Source organism: Chaetodon trifascialis, chromosome 7, assembly GCF_039877785.1.
Source record: "Chaetodon trifascialis isolate fChaTrf1 chromosome 7, fChaTrf1.hap1, whole genome shotgun sequence".
NCBI classification, from domain to species: domain Eukaryota; kingdom Metazoa; phylum Chordata; class Actinopteri; order Chaetodontiformes; family Chaetodontidae; genus Chaetodon; species Chaetodon trifascialis.
In genome coordinates, this window is record NC_092062.1 from 21,415,301 (window position 1) to 21,437,643 (window position 22,343).

Here is a 22,343-nt window from a genome sequence, read left to right on the forward strand (position 1 = left end):
ATCAAGTAATGAACAAATGAATTCAGCCCGTTATGTCAAACATTTTATTCCGCATATTTAATAGAACATGTAAGCAGAACATACAGTTTTGTTCATAAAGACAGTGTCCACAGAAAAGAAATGAACCTGAAAAGCTTGAGCACTTTGGCTGCATTTTTAAAGATTAAAAATTCCTCTGACCTGACACCATTAAGATCTCTTCTATTAGTTAGATTGGAACAATGTACAGTATTTCGACTTAAAATTGCTTCTTTACAAACACAGCCAAATGGAGGAATAATGGAAGGAGTGAGATGGCTTATGCACCCAAAATCTGAAAATCAGGATTAAACACTAACCTCAAAAGAAAATATGTAGTGTGTTTTACAGGCCTTTGGGTGCGGGTGGAGGGAGGGAGGGGTGGGCGATAGTAGACCAGATCTTTCCAGATTCCACCACAGCAACACTATACATGACAACAGATCTGTCTCGGAAAAAATCTGGAACTAAATCACAGTAATACATTCACACCATGCCAGGAACACGCTCTGACCACAGGCCATCCAAATCCTCCACTGCTCATTTCCTCGCGAGCATCCATCCGTCTTTCTTTACAGTCTCCAGGGTGAGTGGAACTCGGAGGCGGGGAGAGGAGTGCAGTGTGTCGTTTCAAAGTTTCGCATGTACTTCCGTGCCTTGGAGAGAGAGAGAGAGAGAGAGAGAGGGGAAAAAAAAAAGACAGCGGGGATGGAGGAGGAATGGAGAATGAGAGGTGTGGGAGGGCAATGAACAAAAAGTGCAGAATTTGATTATATTAGCTTCGGTCTGTCTGGCTCAGCGCCATACAAATCTCTCCCATCTCTTAAGGGTTTACACAGGAGGTGAATAAAGTCTAATTCAGAAAGCATTACCAAGGGAGGGAAAGCATAGCATTAGCTGTAATTGATGGCACTCCTCTTGTTTGATGTTAAATGACTTCAATAAGCTGAGCGTGGTGAAATATATTACACCAGTCAACCTGAGAGCACAGGTGAGCTGGTTACTATGGCGACCAGAAAAGTGTTCCTCAGTGGTAATGATGTCTGTGAATAGCTGTGATGGTTTTCTTTTCGGAATGCAGGAGAAGGGGGGTAAGCCAACTTTAAACAAGAAAATTGGACTTATCGGAGAAAAGGAAATTTGACTGACTTTTTTTTAGCCTGAACTGAGAGACCTGGGACCAAGACAATGTGTGGCTTCCCTTTAAAGCAGACAGTAGAAACAACTGTACACACTGAGAATGAGTGCATAGATAACAATAGATTATTTCCTTACCAAGAAAAGCGCCAGCTGTCGCCTTCCCTCTAGAGTCATATCCTCACCTGGTAACAGGAAGAGCGCGTGAGACCATGCAAAAGCACCGTGAGGTGATGCGTGAGGGCACTATTGTCTGCCGTTTATTTGCCATGTAAATGTGAAAGGACTCGGCGCTTACCAACACTCCATGGAAACAAAACATCTCTGTCTGCCTGATACGACTGCAGCACAGACACACACCAGTCGTCATCCACCTCGTAGCCGCTGTACACGGATGCTGCGGAGCAAGAGTGAGGCGGCATGTTGTTAGAATACCAACTGTTCAAAGTGTTCGAGTCACTTAATGTTCACCATTAACTAGCTGCTTCTTAGCGTGCATATTAGTAGCATATTGGCTCTTTATTAGTCAGTATAAAGAACTTGCCTTGCAGTATTCTACAACTATTAAGCCATTAAGAGTTTTCCCTCAATAACCTCCTACTTACTGCTTATTGATCTTAAGTAAGCACGTTGTTGCTACTAATATGCACGCTAATAACAACTTGTTAAAGGTGAATATGTGCACCTTAACATAAAGTGTTACCAGTAAGTTTAAAGGCAAAGTTTCCAGTACAGTGAACACAAGGACACACCTACCTTCTTCCAAGTGATTGGAGGATCCCAACCATTGTCTGACAACTCTAACCCCTTCATCTGTCATTATTTTTGGGTACCTGGGCAGGAAAATTCATCAGAGCTTACATATGCGAGCACATCCAACACTGAGACTGCTGAGACTAGACGTTCGAAAATCAGACCGACCTGAACTGCAGCAGTTTGAGCAGGAGGTCGTTGCCTCTGTTTGACATGACGTCCTCTGGTCCCCTGTAACACAGTGTGCAGCATATATAGTATCAGCAGTCTCGTGACAACATCAGTGACTGGGCAGGTGGCTGTTTCCTTCCACTTCTGCATCAACAAGCAAGGCACTTAAACCTCACCACACTGACAATTACAGTGTCGCAAACAGTAGGTGATTCGAGTGCTGGGTAATTCATGCAGTTTCAATCTGTCTTTCGGCGTTCAGGCAACAGAAAAATATGTTTCCTTTAACAGCGGTGCCACAGTGGTTAGGTTGTAGTTGTCTGCCTCTCAGTCTGATATCAGGTGCAAAAAACCCCTCACAACTGCACCACTGTTACAACCTCAGGCACCAGTGACCTGAAGAATCCAGCTACCTCACCAGGTGACCGTTGCCATGCTTCCCACTCATCATCCTATTTCAACCAAAAAGTGTCCTGCTAACATTAAGCATGTGGAAACCCAATGGAAAGGAAGCATCTAGTATACATGGAGACATTTTAAGGTGGACAGTGGGAGACTTGCGTTGTGGTGATGATCTCATCCTTGGTTCTCCTGATCAGCAGGACTGGTCCCTGATATCTGCAGGGAGGGAACGAATGGTGTTAATCATCAGACACATCACTGCGAGCTGCGCTAACAAAGAATGTTTGTTTCACAATTACACCCCAATATGTTGCATAACGTTCGATGATGCAGACGTTGACTTTTATGATTAAAATCACTATAAATAGACTGTGTCCCACTCACTTGAGAAGCTGCTCAGCGTTGTTGAGGTTCATGTACTGTCTAACTGTGTGCTGTACTAACGGCCCTAAGGGAGAAGATATTTCAGATGTTAAAACAAAGATACCTGCCAACAAGTAATAGAACTCATGACCTTTAACCCCTTGGACTCACTCCAGCTGTCGGGCATGACCTTGAGGGCCAGCGGCAGGAGGTCATCGAAGGAGGCATCCAACACTAATGATTGGATCTCTGGGTATGACATCACTGCCCAACTGGCTATGAAAGGAAACGGAGAGATAGAAAGAGGGAAAATGAAGAACGGGGATAAACAGAACAATAAATTAAAGACTTAATAACACGCAGGCGTGGACTGGCCAATCTCCACATTCACTCTGTTCCCAAAGACATATTTTCTCTTGATTGTTTATGCCCACAACATATCTTTTACATCTAGTTTAAGAAACATCCGAAATCCTTAAAAACAGCCGAGCGTCTTCCATAATTAAGGAACAGGAGTAAATATTATCAACTCAGGAAAGGTAGTTGTGTTACGACATGCTGAGGGCGGCTCTGCTCAAATGTTTTTTTTTCTTGTTTAGACACCGACCACGTCCCTCGCTCATGAAAATATCTGTCATTTTACAGCATTTAGCTGTATTCTCCCTCTCAGCTCTCCTCTCTCTCTCTCTTCTTTTTCTCCTGTGCTGTTCCTTTTCCACCCCTCTGCTCGCTCACGTGCACTCCATGCACTGACTGACTGTTGTATTGACGTGCATGTGTGTAAAACCACTGGTGTGTGATGACAGAAAGACAGTTTTCGCTTTCATTTACTCATTTCATTTATCATTTTTAATGCTGGCCTGACGCTCCAGGCCAATCACTTTGCCAGGCCACTTGGAATTCTCCCAGTGCTGCTGATGGCCACTCTGGGACTAATAACAATTCATATTTACAGCATTGAAAAAGCCCATCATGTATTGTTCTTGTCTTTGTGTACCTGTGAATCCTCCTATGGACCAGGCATATACAACAATGTCGCTGAGCTGGAAGCCCAGCTTGTGTATTGCAAACTGGATCACTACGTCCATGGCATTGGCTTCATTCTGGGGGAATGGCACTCCCTGGCAGAAATATACAAATAAAAAAAGCAATATCCATGCATTATTAAGCATAACAGTCACACTCAGCCCACCTCTAAATCCATCCAGCACCAAAGAATTAACACATTTGCAGTGTTTCATTCCACTCTGCTGATAATTTCGACCATTGGGAGTGTACTTGTGCAATCTTGTGCAATACTGCCCGCCTGAAACCAGAATTTCAACATGCCTTATTTCCACTGTGGTGTTGTTGGACTATGTGAAGCACAGGCACACACTGCAGACTAAGGCTGGTTAGGGATCATATGTCGTATCCAATCTGAGAACAGCGCTTACCGTGCTGCCTCCAAAGCCAGGGTGGTTCCAGCCCAGAACAGAGTAGCCACCTACAGCGCGCACGAAGACAAGAATTAACTAAGACTGAAATGTTGCATTAAGAATGTAAGTATCATTATGAAATATTATGAATCGATGATTTCTCACCCTCCAGCGGCGTGTTCATGCAGCCCACCTCGTAGAAGCCTGCGTTCCCCTCACAGCAGATGACCTGTGGCAGAATTCATACATTTCAAGAGCAACAGGCAAAGTGACTGGAGTTTTGCTGGAACCTGGAACAAGCCCAAGGCACAAAAACAACAAATCATTGCAGACATTTACCAGAGTCTGTCCTTTCTGTCCTCCGTCTCTCCTTCGATCCACAAACATCGTGTCAATCTCGTTACCATCGCAGGCCACGAGCTTGTTTCTTTGGCCGTCAAACTGTGACAAAATGGAGAGACGTTGACAGAGAGTGATGATCAGTATTTATTGCAGGGACTACTGGCAGGTAGCTTGTGAGTGTGTGTGAGTTTCTTTTACCTCTTCTATTAACCTAGCCTGGCCTTGCTGAAGCATGGGCCTCATGGCTTTCTGCAGTAAACCTACAGAGCCAGGGTACAGCATCCTCCTTCCAAATGAGTGGGCAATGAGAAAGCTGCAGAGGAAGAAAAAGAGAGATGATGACGGTGTAGCAATACTGGACAAATACTTTAGATTTTCCAAGAAAACTGAGTCTGCACTGGGGTGAAATTACATACAGGGTTTGTACAAAGTCGAGTTTGATTGAATAATCATGATTAAAACATACAGTACGGTCCAAGTTAATATGAACAGCTGGGAAAATGAACAAAGTGACATTATAAAATGCGTAATTCTGGTCCCAAATTAGCATTGGCTGAGCCACATTCGAAGCCGTTGTAAAATACTCTATAAACACACACTATGGCAAACAAATTGCTTCAAAATGTCACATTGTGAATTCTGATTTAATGGGAGGGCTGAGGTTGGATGAGAGGTGGAAAGAGATGGATGGGATAGAGGAGGATGATAAAAAGCAGGGAGACATGCTGAAATTCTTAAGAGACAAACTGAAAGGCTGGAGAAGTCAAGAAACAGAGGCAGGATCATTACACAGACTATGTGGCCCATTTGCTGTTTTCAGACCTTGTTATGACAAGAAAGATCCGGCTATTGATTTTAAAACAATCACCAAAATGGAGGGAAACCAGGCTCTCTGTCTGATTTATGCCACTGTGAAACATGAGAAAGGGGAACCCTACGCTTTACTTACTGGGGCCCAAACTGCAATGAGAGAAGATGCCGGAGTCATATTACATCACAAGTGCCAGCAAAGAGGCGTGCGAACATAATTGAGCACTACTTCAACAACTGCACAATTAAGGGTGATATCCAGATAAATGTTAATAATCACCTAAATTCTAAAGCATGCTTTCCACTGCATCTGTGTGTTGCTGTGCCGGTGTGAAGGATGCCGTGTTGGATGGCGACCATTCTGCTAAATGCCTGTGTGCTTATTTTCTGAAATATTGCCTGGTATATGCAGTAACTGTCTTATAAATGCAATAAGCCAGCTAAGCTGCTCCATGTCGTGTCTGAGCTGTTCTAGTATCACTGTAAATCACAGCCTCTTGGGACTCATTACTTTAATACACGCTGCCTGCTGTGGGTATAAAGGAATTATGGAAACTTTGTTGCAACAAATGCATTTATAACAACAATTTAGACGTGTGATCATAAAAGCTTTGACAGCCTGAAAAGTGTTGGTTTAGGTACCTTGAAAGTACTTGAATTTTACTCTTAAAAAGCTGTGCAAACCCTGAAGACGCAAACTATAAAGCAGACTATATCTACCCCCTTAATGCGATACTAGTAGCAAGTCTGCAGTTTTGTCCTGCAGTCATGCAGAGCCTTCAGTTTTGGATTGGTGCTGCAATAAACTGCACTTACCTGATGACGTGGCATGGCAGAGTGCGCACAGAGTTGAGGAAACTGTCTGCTGCTCCTCTTAATCTGGGCTCTGGCTTCAGCAGAGAAACGCCAGCCTTGGACAGTTTCCTGTCACACACAGAGTCAATGGCTTACAATTAGACAGATAACCCACGAAGCACTCTGACATCCAGCGGATGCATTTATCCAACGAACTCCACGGTGTTTCGAATGCATTTATTCATAATGAAATGACCCTGAGGGGAACAGAAGTGCAGTGGCCATTTCAAGCGGTAATAAAACATAAGAGCAAAAACTTACGGAGTGCTGACTTCGGTCCAGCTGAAATCTGAAGGCCAGTGTGAGAAGTCAAAGTCGTAGCACCTCACCTTTTTCTACATGCAAAGCACAAACAGAAACAGAAACAGAAGCTGTCCTTTGGGTTCTGATGTTTTGTATTGTAATCATTCTTTTCTCCCCTTGCTCCCAAAAACATTGTCCGGATACCAACAGCAAACCCTGCTGTTCAGTACTTTCATCACGTTGCCATGACCTCACCTTGTTTACTGGCGTGAGATTCTTCTTTGTTTCTTCAAGAATGGTGATAAACTGAAGATACTCTGAGTTTTTCCATCTCCCCCACCCTTGGGGAGAAAAGGAAGATGAAAAAGGAGGCAGGAAGAAAGGAAAAAGTGCTCATGAGACAGAAAGCATTTTGCTGCAAAGTCTCAAGGGTGCATTTAGTATGCTTTAGGGGTGTGGACCTTGTGTAACTGTCTCAATGTTAATGAAAACTTATTGGCATGCAGAATATACAGCATAAGTTGTGATATCTAAAGATTAATTAACTGAATTAGTCATTGCCTCCCAGTCAGTTGAAATTTGTTGCCTCACCTCGAAGACAGGCCACTCCTAGAAGACACACCAGCACTGTTCCCAAATACTGACTCACTGGAACCAGCTTACTGCTGCAGATGTAACCTAAAAATACACAGAGCAGCGGTGACACAAACATCCACATAAATCCCCCTTTTTCTGCCAGACTTGAGCCTCATTAACAGGCACCGGTACACACACTCACAGTCTGACAACTACCCCACAGCCATATCCATAAATCAATATCAGAAGCTCAATTATACACTAAGGAGTAGCAAACAACCTCAAGAAATTAATTTCTATCGATGCATAGACCTGCTCGATCATTCAGTTGATTAACTTTATATTAATCCCACTTGTAGGAGAACAACAATTCCCATGAACCCCCTGAGGCACTTTTTCTTCCTTAATGGAATGAGAAATGTCACGAGGAAAAATTAATATATTTTTACATATGTTACTGCCACGAAACACGATAGACTTCTGCCAAACATGTCAAGGACACGTTTAAAAATATAGCTTCCATGTGTTTTTACAATATGCTACCCTCCCAAAGCTGGGACTGCTTACACAGGAATGGACAATGACATTGACATCATTAACATATTACTCTGGATATTTTCCCATATACAGTAGATATATATCAAATATGCAAAATGTATGTAAAATTACACATTAAATAATCAAACTGGTGTTCAAAGCTATTTACTGTGTTCCACTGTGATACATTATATGAAACCATTATACATAGCCCTCCAAAATGTTTTAATTACACCTCGCTCATAATCTTTTTACTGAAGAATTTTGATGAGAGACAAGATGATAACATGATGATTGTATTTCACTGAAATAAAAATAAAATAAATTAAATTATACCCAGACAAAACTGTCTCCTTTTGCACAGCCAGGTCTGTGCCTCCTTTGAACATCAACTCATATAATTATATGTAACAACTGAGGCTACAATCTACCATTATTTTCATTTTCAATTAATCTGCCAATTACTTTATCAATTAACCGCTTAACCCTTTGGTCGATTAAACATCACAGCTTCCCAGCGCCCAAAGTGACATCTTCAAATGCTTTGTCCAGCAAAAACTCCAAACATTCAATTTACAAAAATGTAAAACAGAGAAAAACAAGAAATCCTCCCATTGGAGAAGCTGCAACCAGTTATTCCTGGAACCAGCTGTTAATCCTTGATAAGTGCCTTATCAGAATTGTTGCTAATTAATTTTCAGTTGATCCACTAATCAATAAATGGACTACTACTAGTAATCATTTTGGAAAAGTGGAGAATAAGAGATAAGTCTTCCTGTGACTCCCACCAAGCATAATTCACACAGCCTACCTTTCCTGTACAGATAGCAGAGGAGGAGCGGAGAGCTGTAGTAGGACAGAGACCACAGTGCTGAAGCCTGGAGGGCGAAAACACAAAGTTTACTTGGCAGAACTTCTAAACTCTTTCCATGCAGTATTATCGATCACAGAAACATACTGACCCAGCCGAGGATGCTGTCAGTGTGCTTCTCCAAACTCCTGGGTTGGTAGTTCCATCCCTGCTAACAGTGGCAGAAAATCTCGTTCAGCTCGTGAGCTCTGTTGCTAAGGTCTCATGGCTTTCAGCTAGCTAACGTTAGCTAGCTAGTAGCACGGACTGTAGCCACGAGACAGGGTGAAAGACACTCCGGCTACACACCGTCTTTTCAGTGGCTTTGTTAAAGTTACCATATATGCTTATTGTTATTATTCATTTTGTGCTCAGCTTCTTTCTTTTCTGCTCTCGTCTTAGCAAAGTTTCTTCTCATCTAGCATTAGCATGAGCAGGTTAATGTCGTTGAGGAAAAGAGTTTATGAAGCTACAGTTAGACTGGATGTTGGTGAAACAGAAAGGCGTCGAGCATGAAAAGACAAGCGTGTTGATGTGCGCCTGTGATTTCATTCATTTACGAAGTGTCAACAAGCCTGTACGGTGCACTGACGCCGGAGTTTCAATAACAAACACCTGACACTTCCGGGACGCAGCCAGAGCTACAGCAATGCTAAGAGATGAAATGCTGTTCAGTTTTCGCAGCCGGGTGGATTCAAACATATGCAAAATAATGTGGATATTCCTACCCTCCTGCCCGCCCTGCCTTCAGGCCGAGACTGGTCCGGTGAACGGTGAATTCGTTGCAAATGAGGCCCTAAAACACAGCGGAGCCACATCCAGCCGGCCATTCTTCCACAACGAGGACTACGGAAGCCTGCACTCACCAAAAGTCGCGAAAGCGAAAGCGCATAGAGTGTGTTGAAAAAAATGTTGAGACACCGACATTACAGACAACAACGTTTATTTAAAACGTCCACAATTATCCATACAGCTGGTGCAATAGCAAATGCTTATGAAAATAGAACAAAGTGACAAGAAAGCCAGTGAAAAAGACAAATAACATATTAATTTCCAATCATTCACGGCAAGGTTTAGAACCTTATGTGAAAATCTTTCCACCTCTTCTTTATGTGCATAACATGACATTAAAGCAAATCAACAACAAAAGATCATATAAAGAGCATTAGTTTAGAAAGCATACAACATCCAAACAATTGAGTTGCATTTCCCTGAAGCATTGAAGTTTTTCTTCACACCCAAACTCTTGACATTTAGCTGTTACTTTTGTTTATAAAGGCCTTCTGCTGCAGCTGGGAACTGAGCGGATATGACAGCTGGATGAGGATGAGATGTGGGTAGGTGATCAGCTCTGACACTGTTCGTATCTGAAAACAGAGCACAAAGACAAACTCGCACAAAATTCTCCCGTCCCCCAGTCTCTTTTATTCTTCCTTAAACACAAACACAGACAGCCCACGCAACAACAACACACGGGCGAAGGAGCGCTGCCTGTCAGCGCATGGCGTGATATTATGCCACTGTGTCACAGTGATTTTCAGGCCAGTGTGATTGGTGAGTGTGAGAGGAATGTGAGGGGCAGATGAGTGACAGTGCAAACACACACACACAGAAACGCGCACACATGCAGTTCAACATACAAAAGCACACACAGGTGATGCAAGGGTTTTTGCTTACCGCTCCAGTTCCTTATAGACATCATCCTCTCCTCTTGGCTTCAAATCCTGGCATAAAGAAGAAAAGGGGGAAGGGAGGTGGGGAAAGAGTGAGACAGTGAAGAGGGAGATAAAGAGCCAGATCCATGCTACTGAGGCCAGATTTATGCCCCTCTGCGCCCTGTGTAATGAGATTGATTTGTTAATACCACTAATGTAAGGGTGACAGCTGATAGGCGATGGGTTTATCTGAGAGGGCTGACAGATTGGAGGAGAGGGCTGCGAGTGTGAGGGAAGACATATCTGCTGACAGCTTAGGGAAGGAGCAATAGAGGGAGCGAGAGTCTGTATGCATTTGGTCGATGCGTGTATCACAACTCCTCGCGCACACATGCACCACGCCTCGGTGTATGCGCTGGGGAGGACACAATAACTCACCATGTAGACTGAGCCCTCGGGAGGGGCCTGTTGGGAAGGGTGGAGAACAGAGAAAACAGGTTTAATGAACAACAAGTGACAGAGAGGGAGGGATGGTGCAAGTCAGAGGCAAAAACAGCAAAAGTGTACAATAGAGACAAGACAGTGTAAAAGGGAGTGGAGCGGGAGGAACAGAAAGAGGAAAGTGCTAAATACCGGGGGGGGGGGGGGGGAGGGGAAGATGAGAGCAGACTGACGAGGGATATTCATCAGAGGACATTTAGTTGTTGAAAATAACTATGAATGGATTCATCACCTGTCTGACATCCTCAGGATTCTCATAGATGTTCTCAGCTTCACCCGAGTGGACAGACAGAGACTGCTCAATACCTGAATACAGACAGAGAGTTACCAAGACAGTGTCATACACGCACACGCAGTCATGTTTCCATCATTTTTGGGGACATTACATAGACTTACATTCATTTGCTGGAGACTTAACCTGACCATAACCATGACCACTACCTGCCTAATCCTAACCCTAACCTTAACCTAAACCTAACCTTAGCCCAAGTCTTCACCCTAAAATGTAATGATTTAGATTACAGGGACTTGCATTTTGTCCCCATAAGGAGGGCGAGTCCCCACAATGTGACTGTGTAAACAGTCAATGATAAAATGCATTAATGAACCTTAACAATGTTAACCCTTATCCTAACCTAAATCTAATTCTAACCTAACCCTTAAAACCAAGTCTTAACCCTCAAACCCCTTTGGAGTTGTGAGGATTGCCTAAAATGTCCTCACTTTCAAAACTGTCCTCACTCTGCTGGTTAAAACTTGTTCTGGTCCTCACTATGTAGCAAGCACAAGAACACATGCTCACGCAAACACATACACACTCAAACACACATGGAGGGAGGGGGCCGGGACAGATTCATTACAATAACCCCAGAGGATGTCACGGCCCACATCACTCAGTGGCGGTCGACAGGGGCCAAAGATGGACGGAAGAGGAAAAGCTGTCAAAAAAAGAAAACGCCGGAAGACTCACCGCGATCAGAAATGTGTTTCTGTCTCCATAGCAACACACAGACAGCCGCAGCAACCAGGGGCACCAGGAGTAATAAAGCAGAGAGAAGGGGGAACAGGGAGGGTTTGGTCACACTGACAATCTCTACAAAAGCAGAAAAAAAGGAGAGAATGGGGGAAAAAAAAGCATGAACATTTCCAGGAACAGAGCTAATATAAAACTTGCAGAGCTGCGAGGGTGAGTGTCTGACTGACTGACATGAAGTTTGTTCTGCAGCCTCAAGTCAAGAGGGGGCAACGCTTTCTGCACGTGAACACTTTGAGCTATGGATTTAAAGACATGTTGCACTTAAGATTTCCTCAACATGTTACGTGCATTTGCATCATGCTGCTGTCAGTCACAGTACAATGGGTGCAAGTGGAGGAAAGCGGGGAAATACAGGCTCTGTCAGTCGGTGAATAGCCTGTACGGCAGCTCAGGAGACATCGATCTGACAGACCCTCAGTATGGACAGTAAATGCTGTCAATTTGAAACGTGGACGAGTTCAAGAAGAGCACTGGAATCAAAGAGCAGATGCTGTCAGATCAAAACCTCAGCGAGGGCCACTTTCATACAGAGTAGCTTGATTTAACTTTTTTGCAGATTTGATCCTCATCTCATTATCTGCATGTGTAGTGTAGTCAGGAGAGGCTTTTCCACGCACGCTCCCTTGACATCTGATCCTTGCAACGGAGTGCCTCGAGGCAAACTGACAAACAACGCAGTCTTTTAGTTAAATCCTGTCGACGCAGCGTTAGGAAACAGGTGGATGGAAAGCGTAGGCATGCTCATAACGAGCATTACATAAGGAAACCATTTGCTTCATGTAGCACCAGTCAAATTTTGTGGGAAGAGCTCACGCGCGTGAGCAAACTTGTCAGGTTTGTTTGAATAATGAGGATGACATCAGTCTTGCTAAACACAGCCACAGGGCGACAAAGAGACGCAGGAGGGAGGTACTCGTTTCCACAGAGACTCCTGTAGTTTAGTGTACCTGAACGAGTGCTCTCCCGCTGCCTGCGCACTGTACATGGAGCACAAAGCAATCAGATCTGTCAGACATCTTTGGATTACAAAGGAGGCAGCTATCAAAGAAGAAGTTAATACAGAACTACCAAAACAGACTTTTGTAGAATCAGCATCATTTCTAAGCAGTTCACACCGTGTCTCCCTGTGGCTTTGAAGGTTATCTCATCCACTCAGGCGTCATGATCTCATCAACTTTGCACAAATTCTGTTTGTAAAAGGATTGGCCCTTGGGCTTCACCTTCGCTCTGGTGTTACAGCTTTTTGCCAGCTTTAAAATAATCAATCATTATGCGCTGTGTGAGGTGTAATTGATTGGTGAATATGTGTAGAGGTTCCTAATGGAATATTGTGGTGCGTGCTGACCCTAAGACTGACCTGCGCTGCTCTGCATGCCAGCTTTAACGCATGATTTATGGTAATTGAGTGCAGTGAAGAGAGGCATAAACGCTCCCAGTTTCTCACTACCACATGTCTTCTTTCACTCTCTCTACCTTTCTCTCATCTTCTTTTATCTCACCTTTTCCTCTCCTCTATTGGCACTTCCTCCCTACCTCACCAATTTCATCTTGAACGAGGCAGGAGGTGAATTATATCTGTGTGATTGTAGAGGACGGTGACTGATAGGAGGCAGACCAAAGAGCTGCTCGAATGCTTTGCAAATGATGGGCCAACTCAGGATAGCAAATGATTGAGGAGAATCCCTGACATTTCAAGTATTTTATGTGCTGTGGAACACAATGATTGCTTCAGCTTTGTATTCTGTGAAGTGTGCCACCAGTGAAAGGAAGTCTATTATGACGCACTTTTCACTTTTACTTCTACATCTGGAACTATACTTTTAGATTTGGCTTGCAGGACATTACATATCCTCAAATTATGAGGATATAATTGTATATATATATATATATGCAACTTGTTGCATTGGTGATTTGGTTATTTCCGGTGAACTAAAAAGTTGTTTCAGTTCGTTCTTAGAGCTAACCCTCTCTTGATGCCTCCATGCCAACAACTTTTTTTGAAGCTTCAGGGTTTTTTTTTTTGTTTTTTTGTTTTTTTTTAATAAACTGCGCTCCTTATTGTCATACTATTCATTAATGTCCACAGTGAAAGTTTCTAGTTTCCTTCACAGGGCTTAAAGTACCAGCTGAGGTAAGCACAAATCCATTGAAATTATTCAAATATGAGGCTTTCTTAACATTTTTTTTAGGCATTAGTCACAAGGGATTAAAGGAATCTCTATTTCCACTAGTGTGAAAAACGATAAACTGAGTAACCCAATGTGACTAATGACCAAATATAGTCTGATACAGAAATGGCTGTGTATCAAAAACTAAAAGGAGTTAAATCAAATATGTGGATTCAAAACAACTAAAATTTCAAAAAATGTGCTTTGATCCAGCGTTGATCAGCATTTCAAATGAATGTTAAACTTTTTTTGTGTGTGTGTGTGTGTGTGTGTGTGTGTGTTTTTTTTTTTAAAGAAAATCAACTTTGTCTACTAATTAGAGCATTACAGATATATGAAATCACATAGTTTGTGTTTCCACCTACAACAGAAAACGTTCTGTGGGGCTTTTCCTCAACATAAAAAATACAGTTGATATTCTTTAATGGGTTAACCAAGAACTTTTAAGCTATCGTGCACTCTCGTTCAATCTGTCACTTCACAGCAGTGTAAATGTAGGTCAACCAGCACTCACATTATGTGAACTTCTCACTCTCATCAGTCTAAATTCCCCACCAGACAAACACTTGTCACCCAATATACATATTTTTTCTATTCCAGCTTCTCTAATCAGGTGAAATCTTGCTGCCTCTTTCCCCTCCCTGTCTTTATCACCATCTTTTTCTTTCCTCCATGTCCATTACTCTTAAATGGACATGGAGATGGCCGTACCATCAGCGTGCATCATGATGAGCTCTGGGCCCCTCAGCCCTGGTGATTCATCGGGGTACGGGGAGTGAACTCATCTCTGCTAAGGGATCCATTCAACTGTCACATCCTCCTGTGCTCCCCCACAGCCACCAATACAATAAGCCTGAATAATTTAGTTTTTGTGGGGAGAAATGTCCTAAGGTCCTGTCTCCTTATATTCGCATATCAGCTCGGTGAGTGTGATGAGAAAAACGATAGACTTTATATTTTATATTTCGTAGAAGATGAAGCTAAGCAGAGTATTAAAACTGTGATGGGTTTTTATGAAACACGGGCACGTAAACAGACTGAGTGATTCTGCTGGATATTATCTGCAAATCCCAACGTCTCGTTACACAGAAGTCCTGACCTGTGACCTCCTTAACTACATTAAGAAGGAATAACATATGGTATCTGTCAGGAGCTTTTTCCTCTGTAAACCGTTGGCTTTCTGGCAGATGAATTGACCTGAGGTTGCCTTGAATGCACCGTAGAACGCTTCATGGAGCACATATCCGAGAATCATCCACATTCATGGTTCATTATCTCCACTGAGTTGACAGGAAGTCTGCCACGACTCCCATGCTAGTCGTTTAATATACTGTTGATGAAGAAAATCAGAAAACAGACCAGTCTTAGTGATACTGTGCCATCTCTCCCACCTTCAAGGACAACTGTTGCCCAGACAGTCTGCCCATTTTTCAGCTGTAGGGTGCAGGTGTAGTTCCCAGCTGTGTCAGAGGTGATGGGTGTGGGCAGGATGGTGGTGATGCTGCCAAGGCTGTTGCTGAACAGTTCCAGCTTGCGACTCTTATTCTGGTATTTCCAAATGGCACTTTGGACCTGGGACCGCTCTGAGTACAGGCATCCCAACTCCACCTTTGAGGAAGAGTGGCTGGTTTTAACTATGGATGAAGAGCAATGAGGGGGTGGGGAGAGGGGTGTGGGAGGACAAGGAAGGTAAATTGTTTAAGAGGGATGAAACAATTGAACAGAAATCTAAGGAGAGATGAGTAAGTGAAAAAGACAGGCATGAGGGAGGAGAAAGGAGCGAGACGGGATGAGAAAGTGAGTTAAAGGGTAGTGTGTGAATACAGAAAAGGCCAAGGACAGATAGAGAGTAATGAGGTGAGGGGAAAGTGATATGAAAACAAAGAACAATTCAGAGAGGGGTCAAAATAATATATATTCATTAAAGTGATTTGCTGCTAATGCATTGGTTGACTGTGACTGATGTTTAGTGTCTCATCAAACTGGAATGAGAATCCATCTGGGTGTAATCAAGCTCCACAGACCCGCACACACACACACACACACGTAAAAACACACACATTTCAGCCTTGATTAGTGTGATCAGTGTGGGCCACCTACAGCCTTAGTGGGAGGGCAGCAGGTATAATCACACATAATGATACTTATAATGAGGTGGGGTAAAAATATATGCGTCACATGGTTGGTGTGTGGGTGGATGTGTATGTCTCTGTGTGTGTGTGAATGAATGATGCAGATGTGTGAAACAGGGTGACAGTGACAGTGACGGATCGGCCGGTCATGTCTGGGCAGCTGTGATGGATGCCACTGGGACTGTGATTAGTAAAGCCTTCCAAGGCTGCCATGACAGGGCATCTTATGCGTATGTGTGTATATTGGGTTTTGTGCGTGTGGGTGCAAATGTATTCTGCGTGCTCCTGCAAAGGGTGAAACCTCCCTAAGGCTCGCTCATAAAATTCAACAGGTGTGCTGTTCATTTTTTTCTCTTTAAATATATGAATCGAGCAAATGTTCCTTTTCATGAGCAGTATCGTAAATGTATTCATTTAATAATGTGACATTTTACCAGTAGCTGTAGGAAATTCTCTTTGCATTTGTTCCACAGTGAAGGATCTGTGAGAACAATGCACTGGTAGGTGGAAAGAACTTTAGTGTCTTTTATTATCAGGCACAACCTGTTAATTAGCAACCTTTAGAAGTGCTAGGAGGCACGTTTAAGAACTGTAGAGGGAGCCGCGCTAGCTGTTTTCACCTGCTTCCTGTCTTTAAGCTGCCAGTATACTTCCTCAAAAGTACTAGCTCGTATAGAATAACTTCAGGAACCCCTCCCCTGACACCTCTACGGCGTCGGCTTTTTTCATTCTTGGCACAACTATTGAACAACTGAGTTCAACACTATGAATGTCTCTTCCAGAAGAGTCTGAAAATGTTTTCCACTATCCACATATTTAAACGATAGCACGCCTCCTCTACCTATGACGTTTGTGTCAGCCATAAACACTTTTGATTTCCAACGTGCTCGTACAAACTATTTCTTTTCAACCTTATCCCGACCCTGATGCTAAGCTGCCCGCTGGCTTCAGTTCCATACTGAAATGGCAGACATGAGAGTAATATCAGTCTGCGCATCTAACTCTCGGTAAGAAAGCGAATAAGCATATTTCCCTAAATATCATCAAATGCATAGACCTCCAGCCATGGCTCACTGAATAATTTGATGGGTACGATATTGCCGTGGGTCATATGTTATGATCGTTTCAGTCACTTGATCTCAAGCTAATTGAACACCTATGGAATAGAGTTTAATAGACGTCTATGCCAATGAGTGTAAAAGCTGTTCTGGGGACTCCTGATGGTACCCAGAGCAGCTTATGAAGACAGTTTAAGTTTGTTATTCTATCTGTCATCACAGGTGCTTTGCATAACAGCATCCACAAATTATCTCACACAAACACACAAGGTTATTATAAAAGTAATACCACTTGTCTCATAAATCCATCCCTGCCCCTCGTTTAATTCCTCCTAATCCACCTCTTCCTTGTCTTTCTCCTCCTCCTCCTCCTCCTCACCCTGTGTCTGTACCTTTCAGCACGCTGAGAAGGGTCCGCTGGCTGAAGGCGTTGTCATTGAGGAACACCTCACAGATGTAGAGGCCGCCATCTTTCAAGCCAGGTGTGAGTAGGAAGGAGAAGCTCCCAGCCTCTGCATTAAAGGGTGGGCCGGCAAGCTGGAGTCTCTTGCTTTTCTCAGTCAACAGAGTGGAACCCCTCCACCGGTCGTACTGGTACACCAGCTTCATATTAGTCTGCCTCCTGGCATCTGGAGATTGCCAGTGCAGCAGGACGTAGTCCCCCTGGACACCAGGACAAGCTAGCGTGAAGGAAGCCTGAGCCTGAGTGGCAGTGGAGATCATAGGGGCTGCAGGCAAGGAGGGAAGAGGAAAGAAAAGAGAGACCAGAGTGTTAAAATAGATGAGACAGTACAGGAACGGAAGATGGAGTGGAGACAGATATGAAGACATAACAGTGCAAGCAGACATATCGACAGGGACTTCAGAATCAAAAGAGGATGAATGAAGAGTGAGGTGAAGGCAGAGAGAGTAAACAGAATAGTAAGTAACAGAGCAGGGAAATGGAGATAGCGGAAAAATTCCTACAACAATAGGGATTACGCTCCTATGTGCTGAGAGTTACTTCTTTTCAGTTGGTCTTGCATTCTGCTCTGGCTGATTAGCAAGCTGCTGACACAGGACTTTCAGACAGCTTGTGTTACAAAGTCACTCACCATGTGTTATATTGGTGAATGAGGCCACATTGTTAGCTGTGGAGAGAAGAGACGCAAGAAGAGGGGGGGTTAAAAAGCAAATAATGAATAATACATAAATGTAGCAACTATAATATTCACAGGAGGACTGGATGAATTTTAGCACAGATCTACAGTAGACTTTTGAAACTGGTCTATAAAAGTAAATACTTTGAAGAACTGTAGCTACAGGATGCTTAAATAAATAATGCTGCTGCTGGAGTTTCTGGCACTGATGCCCACTCAAACCATCAACAAAAAGCAAAAAAAAAAAGAAGAAAAAAACCCCCCAAAACAAAATGTATTCTACCCCTCACTGCTTTTACTGTTCTCTCTCAAATCAGTCTCACCATCAACAGTCACATCCACGTTGAAGGCGAAAAGCTTGTTGCTGCTGTTGCCCCAGGGGCGAACCATGCAGACGTAGGGCCCGCTGTCACTGGTCTGGACCTGTGGCAGCTTGGCGACTGTGCCCACTTTTGACTTTTTCTCGCTCTTTATGGAAATGCCGTCAGGTGCTGCCCAGGTGATCTTGGTGGCGGCGAAGTCAGGACTGACACTGGCAATCAGCTGCAGGGTGCTGTGCTGCAAAATGGGTGTAGCAGGCGCAACAGTGACTGGAGATGAGGGAGGACACAGGGAATCAGGAGTAGAAGAGGGATCGGTTGTAAATATTGCAGTAGAGCGACTTCAAAATTTTCCATTACAAGCAAAAGTCAAATTTGAACCATGTAAATGCAGAGAAGTAAGACCAGCAAAATATCCATCAAATATCAAAGGTTAACCATGCACAACAGCCCCTTTAAGAGTTATACTGAAATATGTGTTACTGGATTGTCATCAATGATGAAATAACATCTGCATATAACAACAAATCAGGGTATTTTATGGTTGTATTTGGTCAAGGTTGAAGCTCATTTAAACAACATAATATTGATGTGAAGTTTATTCTCATCCAACTGTTTTTATTATTGAGAAATTTACCGATTGTTTTCTTAATGAATCGATTCTTAGTAGTTGATGAATTGTCAGAAAATAGTTTAAAAATGCTTGTTACAATTAGCAAACAAGTCCAAAACCGAAGCAAATTCAGTTTAAAACAGAGAAAAGCAGCAAACCCTCCTTTTAAAGATCAATTATCATGCCGATTGACTGATTAATGGATCGACTGATCATTTCAGCTCTATCCTATAGAAATACACATCTTTTACAAGCTGATCATGTGATTTGGCAGAGTAATTATCAAATTTAGCTGTCAGACAAATATAGTGGAATAAAAAGTATTTCCCTCTGAAATGTAGTGGAGTTGATGTATAAAGATGTAGAAAATAAAAATACTTAAGTGCACTGCTTGAGTAAAAGCACTTAGCTGTATTAGCTGTTGACTGTTCTACCTGTAAGGATAGCTAAGAGGATAATCCTCTCCTTTAGTTTCCTCTCTCGTTGTTTTATCAAGCATGAGTAAAGACCGCTGTCCTCCACTTTAGGAAGGAAGAACAGAGAGAAAACCCCGGTGTCTTGAAAGTTAGGGTCAGTCAAACGCATGGATGCCTTTGAGGCGCCACCAGAGAACTCCTTCCTTTCGCTGGCTGAGAGAACCAGCTTCCATTCATCCGCACCAAGTGACTTCACCATCCAGTTAATGGTTATGGCACCCCTCACTGCTGTATCGTTACAGATCAAGGTGGCAGACATACCCTCTCTGGTCACCACAACATCGTCCCAGTCTGAGAGAGGACAAAAAAATAAGCATTGTTATATTGTTATACATTTAGAGAGTTACTATAATTGCTCCTTCTGTACATAATGGCCACAAAGAGATCCCTTCATAGAGCAATTTCAGAGTAGCCTAAGTGATGGGGGACAAAATCCCCAATCCTATTTCTGCATAGAAATGACTTCTAGAGTTTTTCTGAAGCTAATAGGAGGCTTCAGCAGTCGGAGTCGGTCAAATGTAATGGGTGTCTTCCAAAGTTACAGTCTGTGTTAGTGCCAATTTTCCTCTTTCTGTTTCCCTGGTTTCTTTGCTGAGCGGCAGTGGATGGATAGTAGCAGAAAGAGAAGTTTGTTCTACAAAGACTGTAACTTTGGAACCGCTTGATTTATCTAACGCAGACTAATGAAGCACCATGTTAGCTTTAAATGCATTTAAAGTGCATTTGTGTATCGAAGAAGCACTGGAGATTTTGTCGCATGCTGAAATCACTTTAGGAAAGGAATCTTTTCAGCCAGAACGGACAGGAGGAACAATTACAACCACTGATAACTCTGCTGTAAGACAGATATGAAAACATATGAACCTGTTTTTAAAGACTGTTTCAGATTAAAGCCAATAAACTGTACCAGATGACACAAGAGAAGAACAAAACTCTCAAGTTATCCTTCTCCTGAACTTGATGTTTAACTTCTCAAACTGACCACCTGGGATATGGAAGAACTATGCTAATGCATGACTCATCATGTACCTACAAGCAAACAGGCTCATTCATGTTTGCACTCTAAAAGCAGCATGAGACAGATCATGAAGGTTCCCCTATCAGCAGGATCAGTTTCGAATGCAGCGAGAATATATTTACTAAAAATCGCATTAGTATCCATACCTGTGATGCCAGTGTGAGAGGAATATATCACAAAGGAAGCAACAAGAATAAATGTGAGAAAACCAGACGCCATCACACACGAAAAAAAAAAAAAAGCTCTCACTGCACCAGCTGTCGCTCCAACACTGTGACCTTTCTAAGTACGCTCCAGAACACCGAGTATTGTTCTCTTTACTGCAATATTACTGGTGTCCCTGACTGACATGTTAACAAGTTTGCTGTGCATCTCTCAGCCCAACAGGATGTGGCACAAACAGCCCTGGAATAATCAGCAGGAAAAGACTGTCATTATTGCCGTCAAATGTGTGTGTTTGAGCCTGATAAACTGCGTACAGCCTACTGGCATTACCGCCGCCCCACACAAGCCTTAATGTGTGCCTACAATGTTTTACAACACTTCAGAGCAGAACATCTGGGCAATTAGTTCCACAACTTCTGACCCTAACATTCAGTCTGACAAAAGGAATGAGCATGTACTCCTGTGTATCCCGATGTGTGTGTGAAACAGAGAAAATGATAAGAACAGCAGAGAGAGAGAGGGATTGAGGGAGATGAAAAAGCGAGAAATAAAGAGTTTGGGCCAGTGTGGGTGCACAGCAACCCTTAGGCTACATGTCTTTACATCCCATAAATGTCTTTAATTAAGCTAAAGGTATTATCAGCTCCTCTGAGCACTATTACAGATTTTTCCATAATTACCATTGGGTGAATGGGGGCGGCGGGGAGAGATAGAGAAAGAGAGGGAGAGAAAGCAGATATGTATTGTGGGTGTCTAATGACAGGGGAAGAGAAAAAAAAAAACAGGAGCGCAGCAAGAGGGAGAAATGTGGAGGGAGAGGTGCTCAGACAGAACAAGAAAACCCTGGGAGAGGAGAAGTGTGAGAGAGGGAAGAGAGACAGCGTGACTTCAAAGAAGCCTGTGGCTGCTGTGGTGCTGATGCTGCGGCCCCTCCTCTCTGGGTAAATAATCACCATAAGCCTTGGCTCTGTCTAATGAATCCACTGCCAATGAGCTAATATCTGTTAACTACGCGCTTCATTATCGCTGCCACAGACCCCCGGAGAGCACGAGGATGGAGGACGGGATGAATAGCGGCAAGAAGTGAAGGGCGAGTGGACAAAAGAAATCAAATGACATGGGAAGAGGGAGTGAGAGGAGGAGAAGAGGGTGGAGGAATGAGGAGGAAGGAGAGGAAAGTGATGTGTAAATGAAGGGAAAGTGTGAGGGGTGTGAGATGACAAGGAAAAAAAAGGAGGTGTACTATAAGTAAAGTGGGTGGTAGCTGGAAAGGTGTGAAGGTCAATTTGGTATGGGTATGAAAAATGGATGAGTATGGGGAGGAAAAGGAATGAAATCCTCCATTTGGTGGCCACTTTCTTTAAAGCTCCTCACTCGATTCCATGAAGGCATACGGTTTAGTGGCAGCAGAGGTCGTGCTGGTGGCTCCTGCACACTTCTTTCTGACTCAAACACTCAGCTATAGGACCTAAAGATGGCTGCAAAGGAAATCATGGCAATGCAAAGTACCAGCATTTAAAACCCACAGCTGCTTTGTTTGCACGGCAGATCACAGTCTCTGGATTTACAACGGGCAAAGAGCGGAAA

At 43.2% G+C, this 22,343-nt stretch overlaps 2 protein-coding genes across 3 annotated transcripts; both read right to left on the reverse strand.

Moving 5' to 3' along the window:
* Nucleotides 1-30: 30 nt before the first annotated feature.
* abhd16a (abhydrolase domain containing 16A, phospholipase) lies at nucleotides 31-10,189 on the reverse strand. Of its 2 annotated transcripts, XM_070967354.1 has the most exons (21): nucleotides 10,153-10,189; nucleotides 9,204-9,331; nucleotides 8,588-8,644; nucleotides 8,437-8,503; nucleotides 7,104-7,190; nucleotides 6,768-6,853; nucleotides 6,531-6,604; nucleotides 6,231-6,338; nucleotides 4,803-4,917; nucleotides 4,602-4,703; nucleotides 4,428-4,491; nucleotides 4,281-4,330; nucleotides 3,842-3,965; nucleotides 3,016-3,120; nucleotides 2,866-2,929; nucleotides 2,641-2,697; nucleotides 2,077-2,139; nucleotides 1,912-1,988; nucleotides 1,454-1,552; nucleotides 1,294-1,340; nucleotides 31-674 (listed from the first exon to the last, which is right to left on the reverse strand). In XM_070967354.1, the coding sequence occupies exons 1-21, from the start codon at nucleotides 10,175-10,177 to the stop codon at nucleotides 591-593; spliced, it is 1,683 nt and encodes a 560-aa protein (XP_070823455.1). In that variant the 5' UTR covers nucleotides 10,178-10,189; the 3' UTR covers nucleotides 31-590. The 2 variants fall into 2 exon arrangements, with proteins under 2 accessions (XP_070823455.1, XP_070823456.1); XM_070967355.1 differs by lacking the exon at nucleotides 10,153-10,189 and having other exon boundaries at nucleotides 8,588-8,647; nucleotides 9,204-9,306.
* Nucleotides 10,190-10,341: 152 nt separating this feature from the next.
* Nucleotides 10,342-20,848, reverse strand: g6fl (g6f-like). The gene is made up of 9 exons (XM_070966944.1): nucleotides 20,738-20,848; nucleotides 19,532-19,864; nucleotides 18,488-18,754; nucleotides 18,120-18,155; nucleotides 17,418-17,753; nucleotides 15,227-15,469; nucleotides 10,864-10,937; nucleotides 10,569-10,595; nucleotides 10,342-10,443 (listed from the first exon to the last, which is right to left on the reverse strand). The coding sequence occupies exons 1-9, from the start codon at nucleotides 20,808-20,810 to the stop codon at nucleotides 10,342-10,344; spliced, it is 1,491 nt and encodes a 496-aa protein (XP_070823045.1). The 5' UTR covers nucleotides 20,811-20,848.
* Between the last annotated feature and the right edge of the window lie 1,495 nt (nucleotides 20,849-22,343).

Coding starts and splice junctions, on each gene's coding strand:
- g6fl (XM_070966944.1), bottom strand. CDS start 20,810: ATGGCGTCTGGTTTTCTCACATTTATTCTTGTTGCTTCCTTTGTGATA. Junction 15,470..17,417: donor CCTTCTCAGCGTGCTGAAAG/GTACAGACACAG, acceptor CTTCATCCATAG/TTAAAACCAGCCACTCTTCC. Junction 10,596..10,863: donor ATCCTGAGGATGTCAGACAG/GTGATGAATCCA, acceptor CCTTCCCAACAG/GCCCCTCCCGAGGGCTCAGT.
- abhd16a (XM_070967354.1), bottom strand. CDS start 10,177: ATGATGTCTATAAGGAACTGGAGCG. Junction 6,605..6,767: donor ATCTCACGCCAGTAAACAAG/GTGAGGTCATGG, acceptor CTTTGCATGTAG/AAAAAGGTGAGGTGCTACGA. Junction 4,918..6,230: donor CTGCCATGCCACGTCATCAG/GTAAGTGCAGTT, acceptor CTTCCTCTGCAG/CTTTCTCATTGCCCACTCAT.